This window comes from Dama dama, chromosome 14 (genome assembly GCF_033118175.1).
Source record: "Dama dama isolate Ldn47 chromosome 14, ASM3311817v1, whole genome shotgun sequence".
Taxonomy (NCBI): Eukaryota; Metazoa; Chordata; class Mammalia; order Artiodactyla; family Cervidae; genus Dama; species Dama dama.
Window position 1 is genome coordinate 75,361,934 of NC_083694.1, and position 27,468 is coordinate 75,389,401.

General features: G+C 63.5%; 1 protein-coding gene across 1 annotated transcript; it reads left to right on the forward strand.

Moving 5' to 3' along the window:
- The first annotated feature begins 165 nt into the window (after positions 1–165).
- Positions 166–27,096, forward strand: IGFN1 (immunoglobulin like and fibronectin type III domain containing 1). The gene is made up of 24 exons (XM_061159815.1): positions 166–172; positions 595–717; positions 1,760–1,899; positions 2,884–2,983; positions 4,558–4,602; positions 4,866–4,911; positions 5,397–5,574; positions 6,268–6,381; positions 7,856–8,024; positions 9,033–9,305; positions 10,004–10,063; positions 16,193–16,300; positions 16,755–16,879; positions 17,434–17,575; positions 18,031–18,330; positions 18,791–19,090; positions 19,532–19,705; positions 19,930–20,058; positions 21,229–21,531; positions 22,385–22,473; positions 23,764–23,959; positions 24,868–25,176; positions 25,774–26,100; positions 26,843–27,096. Exons 1-24 carry the CDS (start codon positions 166–168, stop codon positions 27,094–27,096), a joined length of 4,011 nt encoding a protein of 1,336 aa, XP_061015798.1.
- Positions 27,097–27,468: the final 372 nt, after the last annotated feature.

Genomic DNA, 27,468 nt, shown 5'->3' on the forward strand with positions numbered 1-27,468 from the left:
TGGTCCCCGGGAGGTGGGCCGTGCTGGGCCGGCGAGTGGGGAGAGGAGCTCCCAGGCCGGCCGGGGTGCCGAGGTGTGGGAAGGATGGGGGAGACTGCCTGGACCTTTCTAAGCAATCCCGCCTTCTGTTCTCAGATCAGTCAGCGCCGAAGAGGAGCCGGAACCATGGCAGGTGGGAGCAGCACCCCCTCCACTCTGCTCACCCGCATGGCGCCACCAGCCGAGGGCGGGGGCAGGGCACAGAGCATGTGCCTTGTTAGTTCCGGATTTGGGTTTTAACTTGTTTTCCTGGATCCAGGGTGCAGAGTCCACTCCCCCATGGGCCCTGATTCCCACCAAGAGCCCTTTTCCACTCTCCCTTCCCCACCCCCCTCTCCCGGGACCCTCCTGGGGTCTCCCCAGGGCACCTGTGGCCACTCCCCGGGGGTGGCACTCACACGTGGGAAGACCACCGCCATACCCGCTAGAAAGCCCCAAAGCCCTTCTCCCCGGAGGAGCTGGGGAGCCAGCCCTGCCCAACCGTTGGAGGGCGGGGGGCCCCTCCAGCGACAGGTTTAAGCTGAGGCCCACCTCCCTTCCCACCACCTCCTCCAGGGAAATCCCTCAAGAAGTCCTCCACGCCGGGCGTGAGCATCTGGCAGCTGGTGGAGGAGGTGCCCAAAGGCTGCAGCACGCCCGACTTCGTGCAGAGGCCCATTGCCTTGGCGCTGCAGGAGGGTGAGGCCCGGGAGGGGCCTGGAGGGGACGGGGGACCCCGGCCCTGATCCAGCCCAGCCCCCAGCCCTGTGTCCGTCCCTTCACCCTACACCTGGGGTTGCCGGGTCCCCACAGGGCACGGGGCCTGAGGAGCAGGGAGGTAAAGGGGTGCAGGCCTACCACGGGACAAGCATCTGGGAAGAAGGGTGGGGGTGTGCTGAGCCAGGGAGCAGGGGGTCGTGGGGAGGCCCTGGGCCCTGCCCTCTCCCGGCCCGCAAGCAGCCCTGCAGAGGCATCCTTGAAACGGAGTGAAATGGGGCTCCCATTGCTGGCCGCCCCACGGCCGCCCCAGGGCCCACAGGACACAGAGAATGGAGCCCGGGAAGCAGAGGGCACGGGCCGCGGGGAGGGGTGAGCGGGCTCCCTTTCCCCAGCACAGGCCCCCAGCAGGTTTCCGAGCCCCGCCGCGTTCTGGCCTGAGGAGAATAAGGCCCCCTCCCCCCTTAAAGCTGACTGTACATCCCAGCAACACTGTCACGAGAAACCGCATCTCTCACCAGGGGTGGGGGACTTGCATCTTTACTCCAAACTGTTCTCTGCTGAGACACTCCCGGCGGGGCGGGGGGCCTGAGAGCGGGCAGCCCCCACAACCCCGGCTTCCAGGCAGGGACGGAGCTGGGCTCTTTCCCGAGGCTGGAACCCTGGGTCTCAGGATCGGCCCCTTCGAGCACCACCACCAGGCTTTGCCGAGGTCGCCATCCCCCCGCAGAGAGTGGACACGGGACCCACAGAGGACTCCCCCTCCTCAGTCCCCGGAGAGCCCTCAGGCCCCCGCCCCGCCCTGGCCCTCAGGGACCCCAGGCTCAGCACACACAGATGGGGGAGGGCGTCCCTCCGGCGCCCGAGACTGCGCTCCTGCCTGGGGACCCCCAGGACCAAGGGCAGGCACCCCTCTTGGAACGGGCAGCTGAAGTGCCCAGAGCAACGGGGCGAGCATGCCTTACACTCCCTGTCCGTCCTCCCCCAACCCGTCAAACTGCCCGCCCGCCTCTTCCGGCTGCAGGGAAGAACGCCACCTTCCGGGCTGTGGTCTGCGGGGAGCCCAGGCCCAGGGTGCGCTGGCACTGCTCCAAAGGGGACCTCAGCAGCTCCAGCAAGTACCAGGTCTCGTCCGGCACGGGCAGCAGGGAGCACGTGCTGCAGGTAGGGACGGTGGTCCTCCCGGGCGGGGGTCCTCCCTTCTCCTCCCAGAGCCAGGGTAGACCAGCAGGCCGGCCGCCCTCTGCTGAGAGAGCTGGAGCTTCCTTCAAGCCCTGGAAGCAGGCTGCCTGGGCTACCACCCCAGCCTTGAAAAGTCACTTTACTCTCCCTCTCTTTCTTCCTCTGTGAATTGGGGTGATAATACTGCCTCCTTCATGGGACTTTCATGAGCATTGAAGGTTTAGGTAATAAACCTCACCCAGGCCTGACCTGCAGTGAACACTCAGTCAATATTGGTCAGTATCAGTAATATTTACAGTTACACATCACAGAACACCTACTATGTCCTGCTCCTGGGCTAATCGTTTGACCTAGACTGTATATTTTATGAGACTGGCACGCAGCCAGCTGCGCTAAGAGGGCAGACTAGACTGTGTATTTTAATCCTGACCACTCACAGCTTTGGGGTATTATTATTATTATTATTATTTCGGCCATGCTGTGCGGCATGTAGGATCTTAATTCTCTGACCAGGGATTAAACCCATGTGCCCTGCATTGGGAGCTTTGGGTTTTAACCACTGGACTGCCAGGAAAGTGCCAATTTTTTTGTTTATTTATTTATTATTATTATTTGCCACACTGCACAGCTTGCAAGATCCTAACTCCCCAGGGTTCGATATGTGGGTGTTATTATCCTCATTTTATAAGTAAATAAGCTAAGGTCCAGGGAGGTTAGGTAAGGGGCCTGCCGCACACACCAGAAACGGAAAACGGTAGTTAGTCCTGGATCCACTGGACTCCGGGAAGCCACTCTCTGCCCACCGCAGTCCTGACCTAGGTTTGGTCTCTGGGTCTGCTTTCCTGATGAACACAGTAAGGGCCACGAAGACAAGAGCTTGCCTTGTTCATCTTTATGACGTGGTTATGTCCAGTGACTGGAGGAAGGGGGGCTAGCCCTGTTCCCCTGCCCTCGGCCTCTCTGCAGATCAATAAACTGACCGGCGAGGACACCGACGTGTACCGCTGCACTGCAGTGAATGCCTATGGAGAGGCCACGTGCTCGGCCAGGCTCACGGTCATCGAAGGTGGGCCCGCCCGCCCCCCAGCCCTGCCCCCCTCCCTCCTACCCCACCGGGGCTCAGGGTGTGGGAGAGCCCTGAGGCGGATCAGGCCTCGAGGCTGGGGAGTGTGGGGGAGCCATGGAGGCCACAGCCCGGGGGGCGGGGGTGCGGAGCCCCAGGCTTCGTCCGCTGCCACAGCCTCCGCCCCTGGCTGGGGAGGCTCACGCCCGCGGGCACGCCCCACAGGTGTGCTGGGAGATGTCCTCTTGGCCCTGAGGAGCGAGGTCGGGATCTGAACATTGGTTTCTAGTTCAATCTTCTGTTAACTCACTCAGGGGGCTTCAGTTTCCTCTCTTGGCCTCTGCTGTTTTGTACAAGTCTGCGTGGAGTGGGGTGAGAATGGGGGGACAGGTAACAAAAAGGCCAGATCCTGCCTCAGACTTGCGTTGCTTTGGTTTGCTCGTGTTTCCGAAATTTGAAAGCAATCGTCAGCAAGGAATCAAAAGTAAACATGTCTTGGAAAGCAGATCTCATCTCTCAGTTGGTTATGCTTTTCTGCACGAGTAACAGAAAACCCTCCTCGATGTGGCTCAAGAAGCAAAGCCACTTTCCTAGGCCCACAATAACAAGTCCCAGGGGGGCATCCAGGCTCTGGCAGAGCTCGGGGCTGTTTCAGGGAGCCAGACGCCTCCCACCATGTGCCACCCCAACCTCATAGGCTGGCTGCTACAGACCCAGTTAACCCATGTGCAGGCAGAAAGTCAGGAAGGAGTGGCCCTGGGACATCTGGTCCTTTTATCAGGAAACAAAAGCTAATATATTATTGCATATCAGCTATATTTCAATAAAAAAGAATCTTACAACTATGAAAACAGATACTACTCCCAAGGAAAGAAGCGTGAACTTCATATTGTCCTGTACAGTGTAAATTCTTCTTTGTTCTTCAGGAGAAGTTTTAAGGTTTTAGGAAAACTAAGTTAGAGAACTTCTCCCCCGGAGACAGAGGCATAGGTAACTTGTCTTGTTAAGGTAACCAATGCAAAACTCAGATGGGAAACCTGTGGCAAACTAGCATTTTGAAGAGAGATTATTATTTATAGCACTCATTTATTTCGTGTGTTCCTGCTCTCTCAGTGCCCACTGCCCAGGTCATGTCTCCTGGCCACTCCTGGTGTCAAGCGGAGCCGGGAAGGCGAGAGGCCTGCCCTCCGGCCTCCCCGGGGGGCGTATTTGATGCCCCCAGGCCTGGGCCCTGAAATGGCAGCTCTCAGGTTGGGGGGAGGACAGCTGCCCCTTAGATGCCCTTCCATGTGCAGTCACCAGCGGCTCCCCCCCACATTCATGCCACCCCCGGCCCTGCTGACGTGTGAGTGGGCCGCCCTGAAGGACATGGGGATCAGGCTGCCTCCCTCGGTCATGCTCTGAGCCAGAGATAGCCGGACCCTCAGCCGTGTTCTCTCTTCCTGGGTGGCCGCCAGCCTTAGAGAGGACTGGGGGGCCGGGGCCTGGGCGCCGCTGGTTCTCAAAGCCCACCAGGGTTTCTCATTTCTCTCCCCGCCTGCCCACATTAACCGCCTCCTCTCTTCCCGATGGTCTAGTTGGCTTTCGGAAGAATCGGAAGAGGCCCAAGGAGCCCCAAGAGGGTAGGTGGAAAGTTGTCCCAAATCTCCTTAGGGTCTTTGGGGGAGGGGCTGCTTCCTGCTAGCTCCCCGCACCTGGTCAAGCCCTCGGGGTGCTTCACAGGCCATCACCAGCCCACAGGAGGGGGCTCCTTTCCAAAGCCTGGTGGTCTGCCATGGACCACAGGCCCCCTCTCCAGCCCCTCCCCCGGGTTCCTACAGAGAAGCCTCTGTGAGCCCGGTGGAGTCCCACCTGAGGCTGGGGCTCATTCCTCTTCCTTTTCTAGACCTCAGGAAGGAGCTGGTGGACTTCCGGAAGATGCTGAAAAAGAGGTGGGCCTGGGCCTGTCCTGGGAGGGGGTCTGGAGGCCCCCCGCTGCAAGCCGGGCTCACACTTGCCGCCCCTCCCAGCACCGGCAGGGGAGTGCGGGTTCTCCCAGCTGATGGCTGAAGGCTGGTGGGCTTGCTGGGAGCGCTGGACCCCAGGCTCCAGTTCTAAGCTCTGCGTCCTTGAGAGAATCATCTCTGCTCTCTGGGTTGTTTGTAAAATGTGCTCCACTTGAGCCACAGAATAATGTCCCCCCAGACACCCTGGTCTGAAAGCCACAAGAGGAGTCCTTAGGAGAGAGTTTCTCCTGGGAGGCTGGAGCTGCGGGGCGGGCCCCCGCCCTGCCGTCGCTGGGCCCCTCTGGTGCCGCCGGCGGTCAGTCTCCGCGGCCTCTTCCTCCAGGAAGACAGCACAGCGCAGCGCCCACCCCCTCCGGCTGCCGGGCCCCTGGGGCTCCCCGGGGCTCTGACCTGCCCACCCCGCTCCCCAGGGAACCGCCTCCCGCCCCCAAGAAGGAGGTGGACATGGAGCGCGTGTGGCAGCTGCTGATGACGGCGGACCGGAAGGACTACGAGCAGATCTGCCTCAAGTACGGCATCGTGGACTTCCGCGGGATGCTGCGGCGGCTGCAGCGGATGAGCAAGGAGCGCGAGGAGAAGCTGGCGCCGGTACCGCCCGCCCGCCCCGCCCCGCGGCCCCTGCCGCCGCCTGGGGCGCTGGGGGCGGGGGGAGCTCACACCTGCAGCGCCAGCCCTGGAGGGGCCGCCCCGACCCGTCCCAGCGCGCGTCAGCTAGGGACCCGCGTCCTGGCTTTGAGGGCTGGCTCGGACACTCACTGAAATCTGGGGCCTTGGAAAAGTTAGGGCTCCTGAGTCTTGGTTTCCTTCCTTGTAAAGTGGGTGTTACAGGCATCCCTTCCTCGCAGGGTTACTGAGCGGTGGTCAGAGGATGTACTTAAAGCATTAAGCTCAGCAAAGGCTTGAGGTCCGCATCACCTGACCCTGGGTGTCTGTCTTATTTCTAAAGGCTTCTGGGAGATGGGCTTCCAGCCGCTTACAAAGTGACAGAGAACCGGGAAGTTTTCCCTGAGTCTAATCTAGCCCTAGAAGTCTACTTTTTCTTCTGCTTGCTTGCATTACCTTGAGAATAGTGTCATCAGCTTGAAGGTGGTTCATCCAACCTCCCATGCATGGGCCCAGCTTTCCTGCTCCGGGCTATCTGCTCAGCCTTGACGCAGGACCCAGCCTCCCGCTTGTAACCCAGCACAGGCGTGCTCGGGGGCTGCCGGGGGCTGGGGCCTGAGGACCTGGAGCCCCAAGGAGCGCACTCAGAGGGCCCCCCGACGGGTTCATCTTCTCTAGTACCTCAACACCATCGCCAACCTGAGACATGTCCGGGTCAACAAGGAGGGGATCGCAACCTTTGGCCTGGAGCTGGACCTCAAGAGTCCTGAGAGCAAGATTTACCTGTACAAGGTGAGTCTGGGGGGGCCTTCAAGGGGGGGTGGTCTGGCAGGGCTGCTGCCGGTCCAGGGGAGGGTCAGCGTGAGCAGCATTGAGAGGAACAGTGAGGACACAGGCGGTGGGCCCTGCGTCCCGTGGAGTTCCTTCCGACTTTGCTGCGGTCAGGTCCAGGGTGTCCAGCCAGGGCATGGGGTCAAAAGAGGGTTCTTAGAAGTGCACCGCTCGCCTCTGAGCTCTCTCTCCAGACACACCTCTGCATGGGCCCCACGAGGAGGGGGCGGGGCAAGGATCTATAGGAGGTGGGCTGGGGCGTCACACTTCCTGGCTGTGTGACCCCAGGCTAGACGCCTACCTCTCTGTGCTCAGCGGCCTCGTTTGTGGCGTCAGCATAATGCACCACTGGTCTCTTGGGGCATCCAGCTGATCAATGAGCTTGCACGATGCCTCTCCCCTCCCCCGGCTCCCCCCTCCTGTGCGCCCCTCCCCACCTCTCACCAGCCTCCCCTCTGTTCCTCTGTCCACCATAGCCTTCCCCGCCATCCACATGGCTAACTCCTCCCTGCAGAGACACCCTGGCCCCCACGTAGTGCTTTTTAAAAAGAAATTTTATATTGGGGTATAGCTGATAATGGGCTTTCCTGGTGGCTCAGATGGTAAAGTGTCTGCCTGCAATGCGGGAGACCTGGGTTCGATACCTGGGTCAGGAAGATCCCCTGGAGAAGGAAATGGCAACCCACTCCAGTATTCTTGCCTGGAGAATCCCATGGACAGAGGAGCCTGGTGGGCTACAGGCCATGGGGTTGCAAAGAGTCAAACATGCCTGAGCGACTGAGCATGCATGCCTGTACCCAAAGTGAAAAACAGACGCTGGCCTGGTACAGAGCAGTTCTAAATGTATGGGTGGGTCACCTCTGTGACCCGGTCACGGGGGCTGCACTGCCTATCGCTACCCTGGGAAAAACCAGAATTCCAAGCAGAGTTTCTCTTGAACGTGCATCGCTTTTGCACCAAAGTCAAAAAAATCACCAAGCGCACCGTAGTGGGTCAGGGATGACCAGCAAGGAGCCAGTCTATCCAGGGCTTGGCTGAAGTGGGCGTGTGCACGGGCCACTGGTAGTACTCTGCTTCCTCATGAATGAGAGCGCGGGGGACCGGCCACCCTGCTGCCTCCCTGCCCTGCTCGGGAAGTAGGTCCGCTCTGCCCGCCCACCTGCCGGCTCAGCACTCTCGGGTGTCTCTTGCATAATGCCGGCAGATCGTTTACTCCGTGTCAGAGCCATGGATATTCCTAGAGCATGTATTTGCCTCCGCCACGCGCTCAGGGCCTCCTTCCTGCCCCTCTCCGCCCCACCCTCCTGGTCCAGCAGTGTCCTTTGGTGCCGAGGCCAGTGGGGTGCGCGGCTGGCCATCGACAAGCAGGATGGGGGCAGGAGGAGCCGTGGACTCACGGAGGCCCTGCGCCCCCCTCTTCCTTCCCTGGCCCCAGGATGGCGAGATGGTCCCCTACGGCTTCGACAACCAGACCAAACACAGTCTGCGGCGTCTGGGGAAGCACTACCAGTTCCAAATCCAGGACCTGAAGCCGGAGGACGCCGGCATCTACCAGGTCCGGGTGGAGGATGCCCACGTCTTCACCACGGAGCTGGAGGCCAGCGGTGAGTGGTCTGCCCTGAGCGTCTGGGCGGGCGCCTGCGTGCCTTCCAGCGGGGCTGCTGGATGGATGGGACGCGATGGATGGGACGCGGCCCCCTCGGCGTCCGGGAGAGGAGCTCGGGCCCAGCAGTTAAATGCTGACAATCCCTTTGCAAAAGCCATGGTCCGTGTTCTCTTGGTGCTGGGCTGGGCGCTAAGGGTTTCAGACGTGGGCTCTTGCCCATGCTCACGGTCCATCCTCAGCATTCACTCCCTCTCAGGCCAGAGCTGACCAGTTCCACAGCCTCCCTTCTGAGGCATGCCCCCTCCATGACCCCAGCAAGAAGCTCCAGTGTGTCACCCTTCCCCTCCCTGCCTCCCCCGTCCCCCCCAGGAACGGTCCCTTCCTCCATCATCAAACTCTGTCCCTTTCTACCACCAACCCCCCACCCCAGTGCCTGACAGCTGGGGCGGGGCGGGCGGCCGGGGTGCGTGGAGGGAGCTGACCCCTAGGGTGGGGGAAGCTTTCTGCAGATAAACCACGGAGGACGAGGTTGAGTCAGGCTGAAGAGGGGGTGAGACCTCCAGCTGGTCCGGCATGGTGGACGGGGAAGGGGGCAGGTACCCTGGGCTCAGCCAGGCCTGCATGTGAATTCTGGCTGGACCACCTCTTAGCTGTGGGAGCCATTTAGCTTGTAAAGCCTCAATTTTCAGACCTCATAAAGGGTAATAGCAATGCCTGCCTTGGAGGTGGTCGTGAGGATTGGTCGGACAACAGGTATGAGGCTCCGTACTCAAGCCTGTCCATTCCCTTCCTGAACCTACCTGCCCCCGGAGAGAAGGCTCAGATTTAGAATTGCAGAATCTCACAGCCGCGTCTCACTGTTCACAGCCTAATTATAACTCACTTTATGTGGAGAAACTGACACCTGGGGTGAGGGGTGACCTGTCCAAGGTGACGCCGGCAGCCGTGGCCCAGCCAGCCGGCCCTGAGCGTCCCGCGTCATGTCACGCCCTGCGTCTGCCTGCAGCCATCCCGCCCCACGTGGTGGTCCCGCTGGCCGATGTCCGCTGCGAGGAGCGGGGGGACGCCATCTTCGAGTGCACCCTGTCCAGCCCCTGCTCCAGTGCCACCTGGAGGTTTCAGCACCGGCCGCTGCACCTCAGTGACAAGTACGAGACGTTCGTGTCCCCGGACGGGCTGAGGCACCGGCTGCTGGTGCGAGGGGTCCGCTTCTCCGACATGGGCCTCTACTCCCTGGGCACCAAGCTCCATGCCTCCAGCGCCTGGCTGGTGGTGGAAGGTGAGTGGGTACCCCGGGCTCTCCCGCCTCGGCCAAGGCGGGAACCGAGGCCCCGGGGGGCGGGGCTCCCCTGTCAGTGCCCTCCACTGGGGACCCCTCGTCCCTGGAGGCCAGGAAGGCCCCCAAGAGCCATTCTCCATGCCTGCAATGCGGGCCCTCCACGGCAAGCCCACCCTCCCCAGCGGTGTCTGCTCCATTGGGCATAGATCCAAGGTGTCCCTGGGGTCCTGGATGGGGCTGAGGACAGTGGGCTAGGTCCACTCTGTATGAGGGGGGTCAGGCCAAAGAGCATCCTTAAACCCCCTTAGGGTTCTGGGTTCAAGGCGATCCCAGGAAACTAAAGTTGACATTCGTAAGACAGGCAATAGAACAAGTTGATTTAAAAGGAAAAAAAAACAGCAAGGCAACTGCAGGTGGCAAATGACTTTTGGCTTCTGTATTTTCTCCTGAAGTCCTCCTAAACCACCGAGCAGGGTGGGGGTGGGGCCCTCGGGCACAGGACCGAGGAGGCGGTGATGGGATGGGCCACCAGTGAGCTGGTCTGCCTGGCTTCCTCCAGAGATGGCCGGCTTGCTTCTCTGTTGGGGAAACTGAGGATCAGGCACCTGGGGAAACTGCTGGGGTCTGAGAGGCGCCTTGGCCTGATTTAACAGGGCTTTTCTCTTCTCTCTCTCCTGGGGCGTGACCTCTTACCAAAGCTGGGAAGGATAAGAGCCTTCTGACCACAAGCGCTGACCACCAGAGACAGGCACAAGAAGGCCAGAGCCCAGAAGATTTCAGGAGCGCCCATGGGGAGGGGGATAGATCCAGAGAGCAGGGCCCCACAGGGAGCTCCCTCCAGAGAGCTGGGCTGGCCTCTGGGGCCACAGCCAGCCCAGATAGGGGTGGTCTGGGAGGGCCTGGCCACTCCTCGACAGGGGATGAGGAGGCAGCTCATGCAGCCTGGGGCCCTGGACAGGCCCGAGAGGGCTTTCTGGAAGAGGAGGGAGGCAGAGTCCCGGGTCTTGGGGTCGACCAGCTCCACGGAGGGAGAGGAGGCTTAGGAGGGGGCTTGGAATCCGGTCTGGGACTTGCGGGAGCCCAACAGCGAGGTCACAGCAGAGACGGTGCAGGACCAGCGGGAGCCTGGGAGGCGGGGTCCTGGCGGCCTGAGGCTGGAGGGCTGGGGGAGCGGGCCCCGTGGGGAGCCCAGGCTGGTCCTGCAGGGCCTGGCTTAGAAGGTCAAGGATCGGAGATTCTGCAGGGGCAGAGCCTGGGTGAGCTGGGGGGAGAGCACGGTCTGAGTGATGGGGTGGGAAGAGGCATGGCGGGCCCAGGGTGGGGCCACAGGGCTGGCCCGGGGGGCGCTGGAGGTGGCCATGCGGCAGGGGGTCCCGGAGCGCTGAAGCCTATGGGAGGACAAGGCTCTAACTCCATGGCAGGCTGGGGCCCTGAGTCCTGGGGCTCTGAGAAAGCGAGCGATGCTGACCACGGAGATGCAAGGGGCTCCTGGGGCTCAGGGGCATTTGCAGGCCAGCATCTCCAGGAGCCACCTGTATCTGGGGGTGAAAGCTTCCTCCAGGGGCGCGGGGCTCCTGAGGCCAGAACTGGGGCAGAGGCAGATGACAGAGGCCCAGGGGGTCCTGGGGGCTGGAGAGGGGGCCCACGGGGGCTCAGGGCAAGGGAGGGCCCAGAGTCTGTGGGGGCCTTAGGTGAGGTGGGCCGCAGCTCCAGCGGGGCCCAGGATCCCCGGGCCTGGACCACTGGTCAGAGGGCTCCAGGCGAGGCTATGGGCCCAGGCCCTTGGGATGACGCTGGGTCCGGCCCCAGCAAAACTGGGACCCACGGCAGGCCTGGAGTGCTGGTGTCCGGTGGGGAGCGAGGGGGTGCAGGTGGCCCCCAGGCGGCGGGGCTGACCAGGTCTGATGCCAGAAGCCACAAGCTCAGTGAGTCTTCAGGCCCTGGTGGGACCCTGGGAGACACGGACGGGCTGAGAGGCTCAGGGGCCATGGGGTCTGAGCCAGGTTTCTGGGACGGGTCCCGGAGCTCCAGAGAGAAAGCACCCAGAGGTGGGGTGGGCCACGTGGGTGGCCTTGGAGGCCCGGAGGGGATGGAGTCTGGGCTGGGTGAGGGCTCCGGGTACCCCGGGGGAGCAGGCCAGGCCTATAGAGCCGGTTTCAGTGATGGCTTAGGCGGGCCGGGAGCCCCGGGTTTTGGCCATGCTGGGGGCCCGGGGGGAGCAGAGTCTTGGGACGGGGGTGGTGGCAGCTGGGGCTCAGAGGTGCCCGGGGGCACGTGGTCTGGAGGCAGAGACGGTCGTGGTCCTGCAGGAAGGGCGTCTGACAGACCTGCAAGCCTCAAGAGTGGCTCGGGCGGCCCAGACGGGGGCCCCGTGGGCGGGAGCGGGGTGTGTGCAGAGGCTGGGGGGGCCTCCAGAGGCTGGGGGGACAGCGGCCCTGGGGGCAAGCATCTTCCTGGCGGCCTGGGCCGGCCTGGGACAGCAGGGTCAGCAGGTAGAGGCGGCCTGGGGGCCTCGGCTGCAGCGGAGACTGGTGGGGAGGGACACGCAGGGGCAGAGCCTGGGGGCTGGCGGGGAGCGGCGCCTTGGGGTCAGGCTGGAGATGATGGGGGCTGCAGAGCCCTGCGGGGCCCGGGGGCTTCTGGACAGGGAGCAGGTGAAGACGGCTCTGGGGCGTCGGGGTCTCTGCGGGTGGCGGGCCAAATGTATGACAGGGGTGGAGCCAGAGGCCTCGGTGTGGGGGTCTCTGGAGCTGGGGCTGGTCCCGGGGGCGCTCCCGGGGGCCCCCAGGCATCAGCGTCTCACGCGGGGGTGGCCCTTGAGGGCCGGTGGGCTGATGCGTCTGGTGAACCCCTGAGCTGTGCGGATGGGTCAGGCGCTCTAGGGCCTCAGTCAGTAGAAGGCAGGTCAGCTTACAGAGGAGGATCCAGGGCTCTTGGGCCTGGCGGGGTAGAGCTAGGGGGGGAGGCGGCCTTTAGAGATGGTGTGGGGGGCCCTGGAGGAATAGGGGCAGGGACTAAGGCGGGTCACAGGGGTGGTTTAGGGGGTTCTGGGGACTCAGGGTCATGGGGTGAGGCAGGTTACAGGAATGGTTTAGGGGGTTCTGGGGGTGTTGATTCAGGGGCTAATGCTGGTTATGGAGATGGTTTAGGGGGTTCTGGAGGAATGGGGGCAGGGGCTAAGGCTGGTTATGGGGATGGTTTAGGGGGTTCTGGAGGAATGGGGGCAGGGGCTAAGGCTGGTTATGGGGATGGTTTAGGGGGTTCTGGGGGTGTTGATTCAGGGGCTAACGCTGGTTATGGAGATGGTTTAGGGGGTTCTGGAGGAATGGGGGCAGGGGCTAAGGCTGGTTATGGGGATGGTTTAGGGGGTTCTGGGGGTGTTGATTCAGGGGCTAATGCTGGTTATGGGGATGGTTTAGGGGGTTCTGGAGGAATGGGGGCAGGGGCTAAGGCTGGTTATGGGGATGGTTTAGGGGGTTCTGGGGGAATGGGGGCAGGGGCTAAGGCTGGTTATGGGGATGGTTTAGGGGGTTCTGGGGGAATGGGGGCAGGGGCTAAAGCTGGTTATGGGGATGGTTTAGGGGGTTCTGGGGGAATGGGGGCAGGCGCTAAGGCTGGTTATGGGGATGGTTTAGGGGGTTCTGGGGGAATGGGGGCAGGGGCTAAAGCTGGTTATGGGGATGGTTTAAGGGGTTCTGGGGGAATGGGGGCAGGGGCTAAGGCTGGTTATGGGGATGGTTTAGGGGGTTCTGGGGGAATGGGGGCAGGGGCTAAAGCTGGTTATGGGGATGGTTTAGGGAGTTCTGGGGGAATGGGGGCAGGCGCTAAGGCTGGTTATGGGGATGGTTTAGGGGGTTCTGGGGGAGTTGATTCAGGGGCTAAGGCTGGTTATGGGGATGGTTTAGGGGGTTCTGGGGGAACCGGGGCAGGGGCTAAGGCTGGTTATGGGGATGGTTTAGGGGGTTCTGGGAGAATGGGGGCAGGGGCTAAAGCTGGTTATGGGGATGGTTTAGGGGGTTCTGGGGGAATGGGGGCAGGGGCTAAGACTGGTTATGGGGATGGTTTAGGGGGTTCTGGGGGAATGGGGGCAGGGGCTAAAGCTGGTTATCGGGATGGTTTAGGGGGTCCTGGGGGATTTGATTCAGGGGCTAAGGCTGGTTATGGAGATGGTTTAGGGGGTTCTGGGGGTGTTGATTCAGGAGGTAAGGCTGGTTATCGGGATGGTTTAAGGGGTTCTGGAGGAATGGGGGCAGGGGCTAAGGCTGGTTATGGGGATGGTTTAGGGGGTTCTGGGGGAGTTGATTCAGGGGCTAAGGCTGGTTATAGGGATGGTTTAGGGGGTTCTGGGGGAATGGGGGCAGGGGTTAAGGCTGGTTATGGGGATGGTTTAGGGGGTTCTGGGGGTGTTGATTCAGGGGCTAAGGCTGGTTATGGGGATGGTTTAGGGGGTTCTGGAGGAATAGGGGCAGAGGCTAAGGCTGGTTATAGGGATGGTTTAGGGGGTTCTGGGGGAGTTGATTCAGGGGCTAAGGGTGGTTATGGAGATGGTTTAGGGGGTTCTGGAGGAATAGGGGCAGGGGCTAAAGCTGGTTATAGGGATGGTTTAGGGGGTTCTGGGGGAGTTGATTCAGGGGGTAAGGCTGGTTATGGGGATGGTTTAGGGGGTTCTGGAGGAATAGGGGCAGGGGCTAAAGCTCATTATGGGGATGGTTTAGGGGGTTCTGGGGGAATGGGGGCAGGCGCTAAGGCTGGTTATGGGGATGGTTTAGGGGGTTCTGGGGGAATGGGGGCAGGGGCTAAGGCTGGTTATGGGGATGGTTTAGGGGGTTCTGGGGGAGTTGATTCAGGGGCTAAGGCTGGTTATGGGGATGGTTTAGGGGGTTCTGGAGGAATAGGGGCAGGGGCTAAAACTGGTTATAGGGATGGTTTAGGGGGTTCTGGGGGAGTTGATTCAGGGGGTAAGGCTGGTTATGGAGATGGTTTAAGGGGTTCTGGAGGAATAGGGGCAGGGGCTAAAGCTCGTTATGGGGATGGTTTAGGGGGTTCTGGGGGAATGGGGGCAGGCGCTAAGGCTTATGGGGATGGTTTAGGGGGTTCTGGGGGTGTTGATTCAGGGGCTAAGGCTGGTTATGGGGATGGTTTACGGCATTCTGGGGGAGTTGATTCAGGGGCTAAGGATGGTTATAGAGATGGTTTAGGGGGTTCTGGAGGAATGGGGGCAGGGGCTAAGGCTGGTTATAGAGATGGTTTAGGGGGTCCTGGGGGAGTTGACTCAGGCGCTAAGGCTGGTTATGGGGATGGTTTAGGGGGTTCTGGAGGAATGGGGGCAGGGGCTAGGGGAATGGAGTCAGGGGGTAAGGGAGGTTACAGGGGAGACTCAAGAGGACCTGTGGCGATGGGGCCAGAGGATGAGGTGGGCTTCAGAGACGGTTCAGGGGGATTTGGAGGAGCAGGCTCACTGGCTGAGGTGGGAAAGGATGGCAGACTCAGAGGCCAGGAAGCCCTGGGACGTGGCTCGGGATGCGGGGCAGCCTCAGAGGGGCCCTACAGTGGCACGAGCACCAAGGATGGTCCAGAGGCGGGCAGAGGGACGGGGCTGGTGGGAGGCGCAGGTGTGGGGCTGGGCTCCAGCATAGCCGGATGGCCGGGTACCATGGATGGTGCAGCTCATGGGGCCGGCCCTGGGAGCCCAGGGATGCTGGGGGTTCCAGGAGGCCCGCCGAGGCTCTCAGATGGATGGGATTCTGAGAATGGTTTGGGGGGCTCTGGACGCCCAGGCGCCCCTGAGGCGTGGGGGGCTGTGAGTTCTGAGGGGAAGGCAGGTATTGCAGGGCAGCAAGACGGCTCTGGGCTCCCGGGGTACCCTGGGCACAGAGGGGCTCCCAGCAGGGAGGGCGGGGCTCCCGGGGTCCCTGATGGTCGGGGGGCAGTGCAGGGCGAGACCTGGGCAGAGTCAGCTGCTCAGGAATCCAGACGTGACCAGGACTCCTGGAAATCAGGTCCAGGAGCAGCAGGCAGGGGTCCGGCATCTGTCCAGGGGGCACTGGCCCCTCAGGGTGCCGGGGCCACACAGCTGGGTGGCAAGAGGGTGGGGGCCCCTGTGGGCACAGGCCAGGGTTTGGACGGCAGCCAGTTGCCCGGAGAAAGGGGCAGATCCACATCAGGGCCCGCCGGTGGGCACGGGGAAAGACACGCGTGGGGCCCAGGTGGGGAAGACCGGGGGTCTGGCCAAGACAGCTCTGGAGCCTGGGACCAGCCCCCAGGCCCCTGGGCTTCGAGCTCCCTCCAGGGGGAAGACGCCACCCTCAGGGGGACCCGAGAAAGGCCAGAGGGCTCCTGGGGCTGGGAGGGGGCTCCAGATGGAGAGGAGGCTGGTGGGCGAAGCCCAAGCTTCCTGGATGGCAAAGCTTCGGGTCTGGGAAGGAGCAGAGCTAGCGGCCCAGGGGACTCAGGTGTCCCCGGAAAGGGGACTTCTGCTGCGGGGGAGGACAGCTCCTCCCGAAAGCCCGGGGGTTCAGGACGACAGGGGGCCCGGGATGGCCTGGATGGTCCCTACGGCAGAAAAGAGCCTGGCGATGGGTCGTGGGGTCAGGGGCCTGGCGCTCCGCCGGGCACAGGACACAGGAGAGGAAGGGGCTCCCTGGATGCTGGGGATGGCAGGGCCCATGACCCAGAGGCCCTGGCGGAGTACGAGGCGGTGGATGAGGCCGGCGTGGCAGAGAGGAGGCTGGGCCCGTACAGGAGCAGGACTCAGACCTGGTCCAGGGTCGATCCTGGAGCAGCAAAGAGAGGGGGTGCGGATGAGGCCAGAGACCTGGGGCAGCCGCCTGGCGGAGAGGACATGGGGTACCCCGGGGAGCCCCTCAGCCACCTGGGCAGCAGCAGAGCTGGCAGAGACGGTGGGTCAGACGCCTACGGCCAGAGGAGGGACGCCACCCTGAGCCCCAGGTCCAGACGCAAGCCTGGCACCGGTGGCTTCTCTGAGGATGCCCGAGGTAGGTGCCTCTCGGTTGTCCTGGCCCTGGAGGTGGGGGCAGGGGTCCCCTTGTACACCGGGCTGCAGGGCCACTCCCAGGCCTGCCGCTGGGCCCAGGAGTTTGCTGCTGGCCCTGAGCCCCATTTCCAGGGGCCTCTGCTCCAATCAGGAGGCTACTCCTCCTCCCTGCGTGGGTGGGATGCAGGCTTCTCGGGGCCGAGAGGCCTCCCCATGTCTGTCTTGACCCCCTGTGTCCAAGGCACTGGACTTGGTGGGTCACCCAGACATCCCCTTGGGTGACCTAAGGCCCTTCATCTCCCTGGTCCCCCAGACCCCCTGTACCAGCCTGAGCCCTGCGGAGAAAACAGGGTGGTCTGGCCCTGCTGGCGGGACGTGTGGCCCCCAGGGTGCAGCGGGAAGCTGGGTGAGGCGATCCCTGGGCACCCAGCCCCCCTCCCCCCATGTCCCTCCAGGCCCCGCTGGCCACTTCTCCCAGGGCCTGGCTGACATGGAGGTGGAGCGCGGGGAGCCTGCCGTGCTCTCCTGCACCCTCACACGCGACCTGGGCCCCGGAGCCTGGTTTAAGGACGGAGTCAAGGTACTGCCCTCCCCCACCCTGCTGCCCCCACTTTACCAAGCAGCCTGCGGGGGAGGGCTGAGCGAAGCTGAGGGGCGGACAGCAGCGGCTTTGCAAGGAAGAGATTTCACTCTTCTCTGTAACAGCGCCGACTCGGCGAAGTTTACATGGCTGACAACTTGGCGTGTTTGGAAAGGACTGTCTCTGGGTGGACGTTTATTCCGCTCAGTGCTCCCCGGACAGGCCCCTGGCCCTCTCGCTACCATCCAACCTGCCTTTCTGTCCCAGCGTCTGCTGACGTCTGTCCTTTGGGCTCTGGACTCCCTGAGCAGCCCTCACCCCCTACTAACATCTCGGTGGGGTAGGCCCAGGGCTCTGGAGCTCAGCTTTGTCCTCAGCTGGTTTCTGGGCCAATAGCGCCACCCACTTCACAGGTTGCTGGACGGTTAAGGAGACGCTAAAAGGGGGGCCTGGCTCCTGCGTTCCCTCCCGCAGCTGCGTTGATAAAGGCCCTGGCCAGCTTCGGGAGGGGCTGCCTGGGGTGGGTGACCGGCCTTCTGTGGCCTTGTTCTCAGCTCAGCGCCCAGGATGGACTCACCTTGGAGCAGGATGGGCTGGCGCACAGGCTTGTCATCGCCCAGGCGGATGGGACGCGGGCCGGGAGGTACAGCTTTGCAGCCGGAGGCCAGCAGAGCGAGGCCACGCTGACCGTCCATGGTGAGGCCCAGCCCTGCCCTCCCCACAGGCAGCGCTCAGCTGGTGACGCACTCCAGGGCTGAGTCTGGACATGTCACCGGCCTGCAGCCCGTGTCCAGTCTCGCCCTCCGTCGAGAGGTTGATGCTGTTCTAACGAGCAGCCTGATCGCTCCCCCTCGTCAGCATGTCCTCGGGGAGGTCCGGCCCCGGGGGGCCCTCCTCCCCTGCCCCTGACTCCTGGGCCCTGTGTTCCCCAGACCCCCAGGGGGGCCCTCCTCCCCCGCCCCTGACTCCCGGGCCCTGTGCTCCCCAGACCCCCGGGGCCCCTCCTCCCCCGCCCCTGACTCCCGGGCCCTGTGCTCCCCAGACCCCCGGGGCCCCTCCTCCCCCACCCTGACTCCCGGGCCCTGTGCTCCCTAGACCCCTAGGGGGCCCCTCCTCCCCCTCCTCTGACTCCCGGGCCCTGTGCTCCCCAGATCCCCCAGTCATCGCTCCGGACGTCTCCGCGAAGCTGCGGGAGCCACTGGTGGTCAAGGCTGGGAAGCCGGTGACCATGAAGGTCCCCTTCCAGAGCTGCCTCCCGGTCCAGGCCACCTGGAGGAAGGACGGGGAGGAGGTGGCCGGTGGCAGCGGCCGCGGCGCCCAGGTGGCCGTGGGGGACGGCTTCACGCGGCTGTGCCTCCCCAGCGCCAGCAGGCAGGACCGTGGCCAGTACAGCGTCACCCTGAGGAGCCAGGGCGGCTCCACGCAGGCCGAGCTCACCCTGCAGGTCCTAGGTGCCAGCCTGCCCTCGCCCGTCCCGCCCCCATGACACTGACCCCCGTGTGCACGCTGCCCAAGACCAAGCCCACCCGAGCTGGGCACGCCCTCCTCACGCTGATTGGAAGGAGCAGTTTAGACAAACCCGGGGCGGCTCCTCGGCTGGGGGGAGACTGGCCGGGTGTCTCCTAGGGGTGTCGTGGGGGGGGTGGCCCCCGCCTGGAGTCACGTCAGTCAGGCTCCTCATGGTCCACATGGAGCACCAGGCAGGGAGGCTCCGCTCTGTAGCCTGTGGCCGGAGCCCCTGCAGGCGGGAGCCTTCGGTGTCACTCCCAGGGGTGGAGACCAGAGCTCCCTCAAGGTGAAGCCCGCCTAGGCCTTCCCCTGCAGGCAAGCGTGTCCACTGAGGGCGGAGTCCAGCTCCCCTGTGGCTCCTCTGACCCCCCTTCTCTTCCGGCTCCTCTCGGGGGTCCCCAGACAAGCCACAGCCCCCGCAGGGCCCCCTGGAAGTGCAGGACGGCCACGGGGCTGGCCTGAGCCTGCGTTGGCGGCCCCCTAAGGATGACGGCGGCCGGGCCCTGGAGCAGTACGTGGTGGAGCGGCGGCAGGCCGGCCGGAGCACGTGGCTGAAGGTGGGAGAGCCCCGCTCGGACAGCACCAGCTTCACGGACGCCCACACGGAGCAGGGCAAGAAGTACGCCTACCGCGTGCGGGCCGTGACCGCAGAGGGGCCCAGCGAGGCCCTGGAGTCCGAGGAGGTGCTGGTGGCACCTGAGGGTGAGAGGAAGCTGGGGCCGGGGTGGGGGCACTGCTGGGCTCCGTGTTGTGCTGAGGCTGGGGGTCACCAGCCCCCGCTGGGGGGTCTCCAGGCGCAGGAGACCAGCTTCTCTGGGACCTGGTGGCTGAATCAGCGAGCAGGACACAGGGGTCTTGTCCAGCTATGACTCTGTGGGGCAGAGTGGACGGCAGAGCCGCTCTCCAAGGCTCATTCTCCTTCTGGGGCACCTCCCAGGGGCTCGGGGCTGGCTCTTATCTCCCAGGGCACCGTGCCTCCCTATTTCCATCACTCCTGTCCCCAGAGTGTGGGCTGGCTCCCACTCTGGCCGCCCCTGAAAGGGGCTGCGTGTGGCCTCCCCCAGGGCCCACTCCTCCGCCAGGCGCCCCTGGGAGCTGGGGCCTCACCCGGCCCCGGCCGACCAGCACCTCCTCCACCCGCAGCTCGGCCCGGGCCCCCGTCCCCGCCGTCCATCCTGTCAGCCTCCAGCCAGGGCGTCACTCTGTCCTGGACGGCGCCCCGGGGCCCCGGCAGCGCCCACATCCTCGGCTACCTAATTGAGAAGCGCAAGAAAGGGAGCAACGCCTGGGTGGCCGTGAACCAGAAGCCCGTGCCCGGTGAGCGGCCCGGGGGTGGTGGGAGTGCCTGCCCCAGGCTTCCCTGCAAGGCAGAGGCAGAACCGCACAGGGCCCCCGAGACCCTGCACGGCGCCCGCCCGCTTGGAGAGGCCCGGGTCTCCCGGGCGGGGCAGCAGGGCGCGCGGAGCTGCAGGGCCAGGCCGGTCCTGTCCAGGCGTCGCCGGCCCCGTCGGGCAGGACTGATGTGGAGGGGCCTCCCACAGAGAAGAAGTGGACGGTGGGGGACCTGCGGCAGGGCTGGCAGTATGAGTTCCGGGTCACGGCCGTGGCCCCCTCCGGCCGGGGAGAGCCTGGACCCCCATCGGAGGCCGTCTTCGCCCGCGACCCCATGAGTAAGTGGGGTACCGACCCCTGGGGGGGGCAGGGCAGGGGGCCAGGGACGAAGGTGGAGAGGCCTTGAGGGTGAGGAATAATTTAGGGAGCTATCACTGAGACAGGGCCAGCCCAGAGGTGGGGGGTGGCAGAGTCCCACCCGGAACGTCCCTGGGTCAGCCCTCTCCCTGGCTCGCTTCCTGCAAGCTCCCACTGTCCCCAGCGAGGCGGCGCCATCCCTGGGGGGTGGGGGTCACAGGGGAGCCTCACCGTCAATTTGCCATCCGCTCATCGCCTACCGGATGCTGGCATGGTCCCAGGAAGCAGGTGCAGGCTTGGGAAACTCTTGGTCTAGAGTGGCACTGTCCCAGTGCCCACAGCAGGCAGCCGGGATGCCAGGAGAGAAAGCTGCCCCGCCTTGTTTGATCCTCATCTCCCAAATTTGACCACAAATACCTTTCCCCGAAACGCCCGCCAAAGCATCTGCACAGCACACGGCTGCCCTGTCCACCTCCCCTGTGCTCTTACCCTCAAGGGCCCACTGCCGACAAGTCCCGGAGGTGCAGCAAGGTCCTAGCCCCCCCTGGATCGGCCGGAGGCGTCCTTCCGTGTCGGCCAGACCCCGAGGGGGGTGGCCATGGGGCCTGGAGAGACTCAAGGAGTCTGGGGGGCTACCCCCCGGGTGATGCCCCAGGCTTGGAGGCCAGAGCCCTGGGCCACTGTGCAGCCCGCAAAGCCCTTTATACACATCACAGCTTTGCTATGAAAACCTCGCGGGCGGATGGGCCCCAAAGCACCAAGTATGGACCAGGCACCAAGGCGGTCTGGACCAGGAGCTTAAAGCTCGGAACAGAAAGACACAGAATTCTAGCCTTTAGGGATCCTGGGACCTAAGGACGCATCAAAGAAAACAGCGGCTTCGGGAATCACAGGAGGAGTTAGGGGAAGGGGGTCGGCAGGTTGGCGAGTGGGGGAAAGGGTCGGGGGAAGCTTCCTAGAGGAGGAGAGCTGGGGTTGGCGGTGCAGACGCAGGAAGAGCCCAGGACAGAGGCAGGGTTTGGGTGCAGGCAGGGGCTTCCGCAAAGAGCTGAAGAGAAAGGAACCCCCGGCCGCCCACTGGGGAGGGTCCACCGAGGAGCCTCCCTCAGGAGAGGTGATGCCACGCCTGACACCCCATGCTGCCCGCCCAGGACCCCCGGGGCCGGTGAGGGATCTCCAGGTCACGGACACATCGCACACCAGCATCACCCTGAGCTGGGCTCGGCCCGACAGCCAGGACGGCGATGAACCGCAGGGCTACGTGGTGGAGCTGCGGGGCGCGGCCAGCCCGCAGTGGGGCCCGTGCCACGCGGGCACCATACCAGGCACCACCTACACAGCCAAGGGGCTGCGGCCCCGGGAGAGCTACCTCCTGCGGGTGACGGCCGTGAACGACGGGGGCCCCGGCCAGCCCACGGCCCTGGGCTCGGCGGTGGAAGCCATGCCCGTCTCGGGTGAGTCCCCCTCCTCCTCCAGGCCAGGCCCTTCCGGGGCCCTCTGAGCTGATGACCAGGAACCCCCTCCCCAGTTCAGAGAAGGCTCATAGCCTGGGCGCCTAGCAGGAGCAGGGCACTGGGCTAGGGAGGCCTTTCGGAAATGCATTTTCATTACAGCTCGTGCAAGTCCTCCCAGGTCAGCACTCTCACCAGATTTCAGATGAGGACACCAAGGTCAGGGGGTCAGGGGTGCGCTGCCCTGGGCCCGGCCGCTGGCGCTCGGCAGAGTCGGGGTGACGGACCCCAAGGCCCAGGCTCGCTGCAGAACTCTGCTGCTTCCCGAGAGGGCCAGGTGTCCCTCAGCTCCTGCCCTGCTCCCGTCAGAGCAGAGGGTCTCCAGGCCCCGTTCCTTGGAAGCTGGACTGTCTCTCCCCGGGGGCTTTCATTGCTGGAACAGCTGGCCTCTTTGGCCAAAGCTGACACTGGGCCGTCCCAGTGGAGCCCAGGTGTCCGTGTGACTTTACGGGGGATGCACAGAGAAGAGCGCCCTGAGTCTGTGTCCAGAGCCCAGAGCCTTGTCCTGGCCCTGCCCCCGCTCCAGGGCTCTCCGGCCACTTCCTGCCTCAAGCGGGTCTCATCACAAGACACAGGAGTATTTCTGTGCTGGCCTGACCCCAAGGCTGCCCCCCACAGCTCCCCTGCAGGAATCCCCTCTAGCCCCCTCTCCAGGTCCCGCAGGGCCCTCATCCGATGTCCCACGGGGTCTCAGCATCCCTGGCCTGCCCAGCGTCCCCCTGCAGCCCTGCCCGGCCGTGACCAGGGCTGGGACCCAAGTGCAGAGGGAGCTGACAGGCCACCCCGTGTGTTCCAGTCCGCCCCAGGTTCTGCATGGACGCCAGCATGAAGGACTTGCTGACGGTCAGAGCTGGGGACACGGTCCGCGTGCCCGTCTACTTTGAGGTGAGCACACGTGTCGAGCTGCGGGGCAGTGTCAGCCCCGAGGGTCTCCTCTCTTCCCTGCTCTTTGGGGGCCTGGGCCCAAGCTGGAAGTCCGGCAGTGGGGGCCGGGTCCCGCTGCAGACAGCCGTGAGCTGAGCACTGGCTGCCGCTCCACTCCCGTCCGCCAGCCCCTCTGGTGGTGGCTCCCGGGACTGCGCCTCCAAGCCCACCCCTACTTCACCTTGGTCTGGGAAGGGGGTCCTTGCCTTCAGAAGTGTGCCGTGTGAGCGCGCGGCCCGCCTCTGACTCAGGACGACCTCCAGCGGCAGCACCTGTCTGTGGACACATGGCTGAGCGACCAGGGTGGTTAGAAGCACAGGTGGCCTGGATTCAAATTCTGACCCCAGTCCGCACTAGCTGTTTGACTTTCAGCACATATCTCAACCTCTGTGTTCCCACATCCTCTGTCAAACGGGGTTAATAGGAGTAACATCTCAAAGGGTTGTTCTAAGGATTCAAGGAATCTGTACATGGAAGCACATAAGCAGTGCTGGGCAGGTGGCAAGTACCAGGATGTATTACCTATTACCCTTGCTTTCGCTGTTGTTAAAACCACCATCATCTGTGTAGGAAGCTCACAGGTGGCAGAGCCAGATTCAAACCCCAATCTATATCTAAATTACGTGTTCTTAACTATTAGACCACGATGATGACAGGGGTAACGATGACAAAAACGTGAAAGACGCACTGTCTGTTCTGTCTCGGGCCCTGTTCTCAGAGCTTCCCGTGTATCAGTCATTTCTTGGGTTCTCAGACAAGCCCGTGAGGTCAGTCACTGTTCGTGGCCCCAGGTGACTCACGCCCAGTGCTGAGAGAGAGGGTCCTGGCCATCAGGCAGGGTCAGGCCCCCATACTGTCCCTGCTGGACCCCTGCAGGGACCCCCGAGTCACTGGCCCTTTGGGCCTGGGGACCAGCTGGTCAGTACTCTCCTCCCACGAGTGCTCCCCATTCCCCCCTGCCCTTGCGCCCCCAGTGCCGTGAACCCAGATCCAATCATGCTTTCCTGGTCAAACCTCACAAAACGAAGCCCAGGTGTCTGCACGCGGGCAATGTGCAAGGCCCTTACCCCCTCAACCGCCCCGCCTCTGCCTCACCTGCTCATTCTCCCCAACCCCGCCATGCCCACCTGTCCACCAGCCTCTCCCGGGCCAGCTCCGCCCCAGGGCCTCTCCTCACGCCCACACCTCAGCCCAGCGCAAAGCCGTCCCTCCCACCAAGCTCCCCTCTCAGCCCCTCTCCTCCACGTCCAGGCGGCGCCCACCCCGGAGGTGACCTGGCTGAAGGACGGCTTGCCCTTGCCTAAGCGGAGTGTAGCCTCGGTCAAGGACGGCCTCACCCAGCTCCTGATCCCCTCGGCCAGCCTCGATGATAGCGGCATCTACACCGTGGTGCTGAGGAGCCCGCGAGGGGAGGAGGCCACCTACAGCTTCCGCCTCAGGGTGGCAGGTGAGGCCGGCCTGCCCTGGGCTGGACTCAGACGGGCTGCTCCCAGACCCTTCCTCTGCGCCCACCAGAGGGGGAGAGCGGGAGGGGCTGGGGGAGGGGGCCTCACCATCCCCCTGCCCGGGTGCCTGGGGACAGCTGAGCAGTCTTCAGGAGGCTGTCCCTCCTCTGGGTCAGTGAGCAGACACAGTCACCGCCATCCCGTCGGCCCAAGGAGCTGGGGGGAAGAACTGTCCACGGTCCTCACCTGGGATGAGGGAGGGCCCCCGGCCCAGCCCCGAGGGGTTTCTCAAACCCAGAACCAGCCACCAGCTGACAGTTGGGGGCTCTGTAACTTGGTCTTACGGAAGCCCCGCTCTGTTCCCGGATCCTGTGTCACTTACAAACAAGCCAAAGTGGATCCCGATGAGTCTCTTCAGAGGCTTCCCACCCTCCAGCAGTAACTGCAGGACTGGCCCAGTTGTCTCTGGTTGCCCTGCCTGGGGAGAGTGTGTCTCCAGGGCCTTGGAAGAAGACGGGGACATGGGAAGGACTTGGGAACCCAGGCAGGATTCAGGGGCCAGGGTATGACTCGGGGACTTAGGCAGGACTCAGGCCCTGGAGCAGGACATGGGGAGACGGGGCAGTTCTCAGGGACTCAGGTCAGGACTCAGAGACCTGGGCAGGCCTCAGGGACTTGGGTCAGGACCTAGGCCCTGGCAGGATATGGGAACCTGGGCAGGATATGGGAACCTGGGCACAATATGGGAGCCTGGGCAGGCCTGGGGCCCCGGGCAGGATATGGGGAGACCGGGCCAGGACTCAGGGATTTGGGCAGGACTTAGGATATGGGAACCCAGGCAGGGCCCAGCAGGGTCCCCGGGCCCAGTCAGGCGCACACGAACCCCAGCCTGCCCGCTCTGTCCCCACAGCGCGCCCGCGGGCGCCAGGGCCCGTCGTCCTGCGGGAGGGCACGCTGGGCTCGGTGACCGTCGAGTGGGAGCCGTCCCCGGACGAGACGGAGGCGGGCGCCGCGCCGCTGCACTACGCCGTGCTGATGCGCACCTCGGCCCACGCGCCCTGGTGTCCGGCGGCCGAGCGCCTGCACAACTGCCGCTTCACCCTGGTGGGCGTCCTCCCGGGCCACGAGTACCACTTCCGCGTGGTGGCCAAGAACGAGCTGGGCGCCAGCGAGCCGTCGGACACGCGCCAGCCCTGGGTCGTCCCGCGTCAGCCTCCGGGTGAGCTCCGGGTCCAGGGCGCCAGGGGCGGGGTTGGAGGTGGGTCCCCGCCCCTGTCCTCAGGCTCCGCCTCTGCGGGGAGAACGCGAGGGCCGGGTGCCTGCGGGCTCCCGGGGCTTCTCAAGTCAGAGGCAGGCAATACGGTAGACAGAGGTCAGTGCTTCTCTGAGAACAGGCCTTTGCGGTCAGATAGATCCCAAACTTCAAAGCAGTCGCCCGAAAAATCAGGCCCTAAAATCAGACGTACGTTTTCACGATTTTCTAAAATGGAAAAGTGTCCGAAGGTTCCACTCTCAGATGCTAGCTGTGGTCATCCGTAGGTAGTTAGGTCGTGTTCAGTTTTCATTCCTTCTTTTGATTTCTTCTATGTTCCAATTTGCCCACAGTGCGTGTGTGTTAGCTTGTAGTACAGGAAAAAAAAAAAAAAATCCCAAAAAAATTTTTTAAAAAGGATAAAAAAATGAGTGCAGCAGCCTTGGGGTCAAGTTTGCAGGTGAGATGTCAGGGAGCCCCAGAACGCCGGCCTCCACCAGGAGCTTCCCGCCCACGGCTCCCCACTGCCCTTCCGGCTCTCTGACCTTCCGCTTTCCGAGGCAGACAAGGCCGCCGCGAGGGGCTTGAGCTACCGGGAGCCGGACCTGAGCCAGAAGCCGCGCTTCCTGGTGGGCCTGCGTCCCCACCTGCTGCCCCTGGGCACCGAGTGCCGCATGACCTGCGCCGTGCAGGGCCAGCCGCGCCCCCACGTCTCCTGGTTCAAGAACGACCAGAGCCTGGCCAACCACCCCGCGGCGTACACCACCGACGTGATGGGCGTGTGCTCACTGGTCATCCCCAGCGTCTCCGCCACGGACGGCGGCCAGTACAAGGCGGTGGCCGAGAACACGCTGGGCCAGGCGGTCAGCACCGCCACGCTCATCGTCGTGGGTGAGGCTGCCTGGCTCGGGCTTGAGCTTACTAGGGGGGTGGGGGGAGGTGGGGAGAGCCGGGGGGGGCAGCCCCAGCTGCCTTCAGGGAGCCCCCTGGAAGGGTGGGCTGGGGCCAGGCCCACAGCTTCGCAGCCTGGCTGTCTGTGAACTCCCTGACTTACCCTCTGCCTCCGGTCCTCCTGGGGCCCTGGTTTGTCATCTGTAAGCCACAGTGGGCAAGACACAGGTGAGCAGCTCTTGGTTTGAGGGGCTGCATGCCACCCACCTAAGTGTCCCAGAACAGGCTCGCCCCTGTTTTGAATGAGAGAGAAAGCTGCGATGCGCCTTCGTGAACATGCCCAGAGACAGATGCGTAGTGCCCCCAGGCCACACAGCTCTCTCCTCAACAGTCTCCTTTTCAGTGAGGCAAATAATGTGTGTTAATAAGAAAACATTTCTCCCCCCATAGCATCCTATATTTTGAAAAGCAAGAAGGAAAAGTAGCTCCTAACATTCTGATTTATTCAGAATTGACTTTTGTGCAGCGATTACCCTTTCAACCCTGGGGAGGAACATTTCGAAGTGCCTGGCTCATGTGCACACTAGTGTCTGGGGACTCTAGGGGCCGGGGAAGAAGAACCTGGCCCAAACTCAGAGAGCATCTGGTGGCTGCGGCCCTGGAGCAGAGCTCCCGGGCCTGGCCCCCACGGGGCTGTGTTGGCCTCGGGACAAGCCGGGCAGCCTGGTCTTCTGTCTTGCAGAACCCAGGGATGAGCCCCGCCGCACCCTGGAATGGCCCTGCCCAGCCCCTCAGTTGCTGGAAGACCGCGGATCCCTGAAGCTGCACTCCTCACGCCACGCCGGCCTGGGGAGCCCGTCCAAGGGGGTGGAGGATGCTGGCCATGCCCAGAGCCTCAGGGGGAGGCGAGCGAGGGGGAAGCTCCTCCAGGGGGGCGTGGAGGCTTCGGGGAAGACAAAGAGGAAGCGGGCATTCAGACTCCCGGCCTTGAGCTGAGTCACTGGACAGCGTGGCTGCGAGGCTCTGGCTTGGGAGATCAGAAGGCAGGGATCTGTCTGCAGGATGGAGCCTGGGTCCTCCATACCCTGGGCTGGGCTGTTAGAGGGAGGGCGGGAAGAGCTGAGTCTGTGTGCCCACGGTGAGGGGAAAGCAAGGGGTCAGAGAACCTGGGCGGGGCGGGGGCTGGAGGGCATGTGTGTGTTTGTGTGTGTGTGTGGATGCGTGCATGGTAGGGGGAGATGCTTTCTGTATGCTGTTTCTTCATTAAAACGCTGGCTAACACAGGCAAACCATCTACAAATGAATTTGGGGTCTGCATGCTGGGGAGAGATTGATTTCCCTTGCAGAGTCTCTGTGCCAGGATTTGGG

Bases quoted from the DNA above. Each gene is read 5' to 3' on its own strand.
- IGFN1 (XM_061159815.1), top strand. The intron at 16,880-17,433 runs GTACTGCCCTCC...CCTTGTTCTCAG, and splicing joins GGTTTAAGGACGGAGTCAAG to CTCAGCGCCCAGGATGGACT. The intron at 22,474-23,763 runs GTGAGCACACGT...CTCCACGTCCAG, and splicing joins GCGTGCCCGTCTACTTTGAG to GCGGCGCCCACCCCGGAGGT.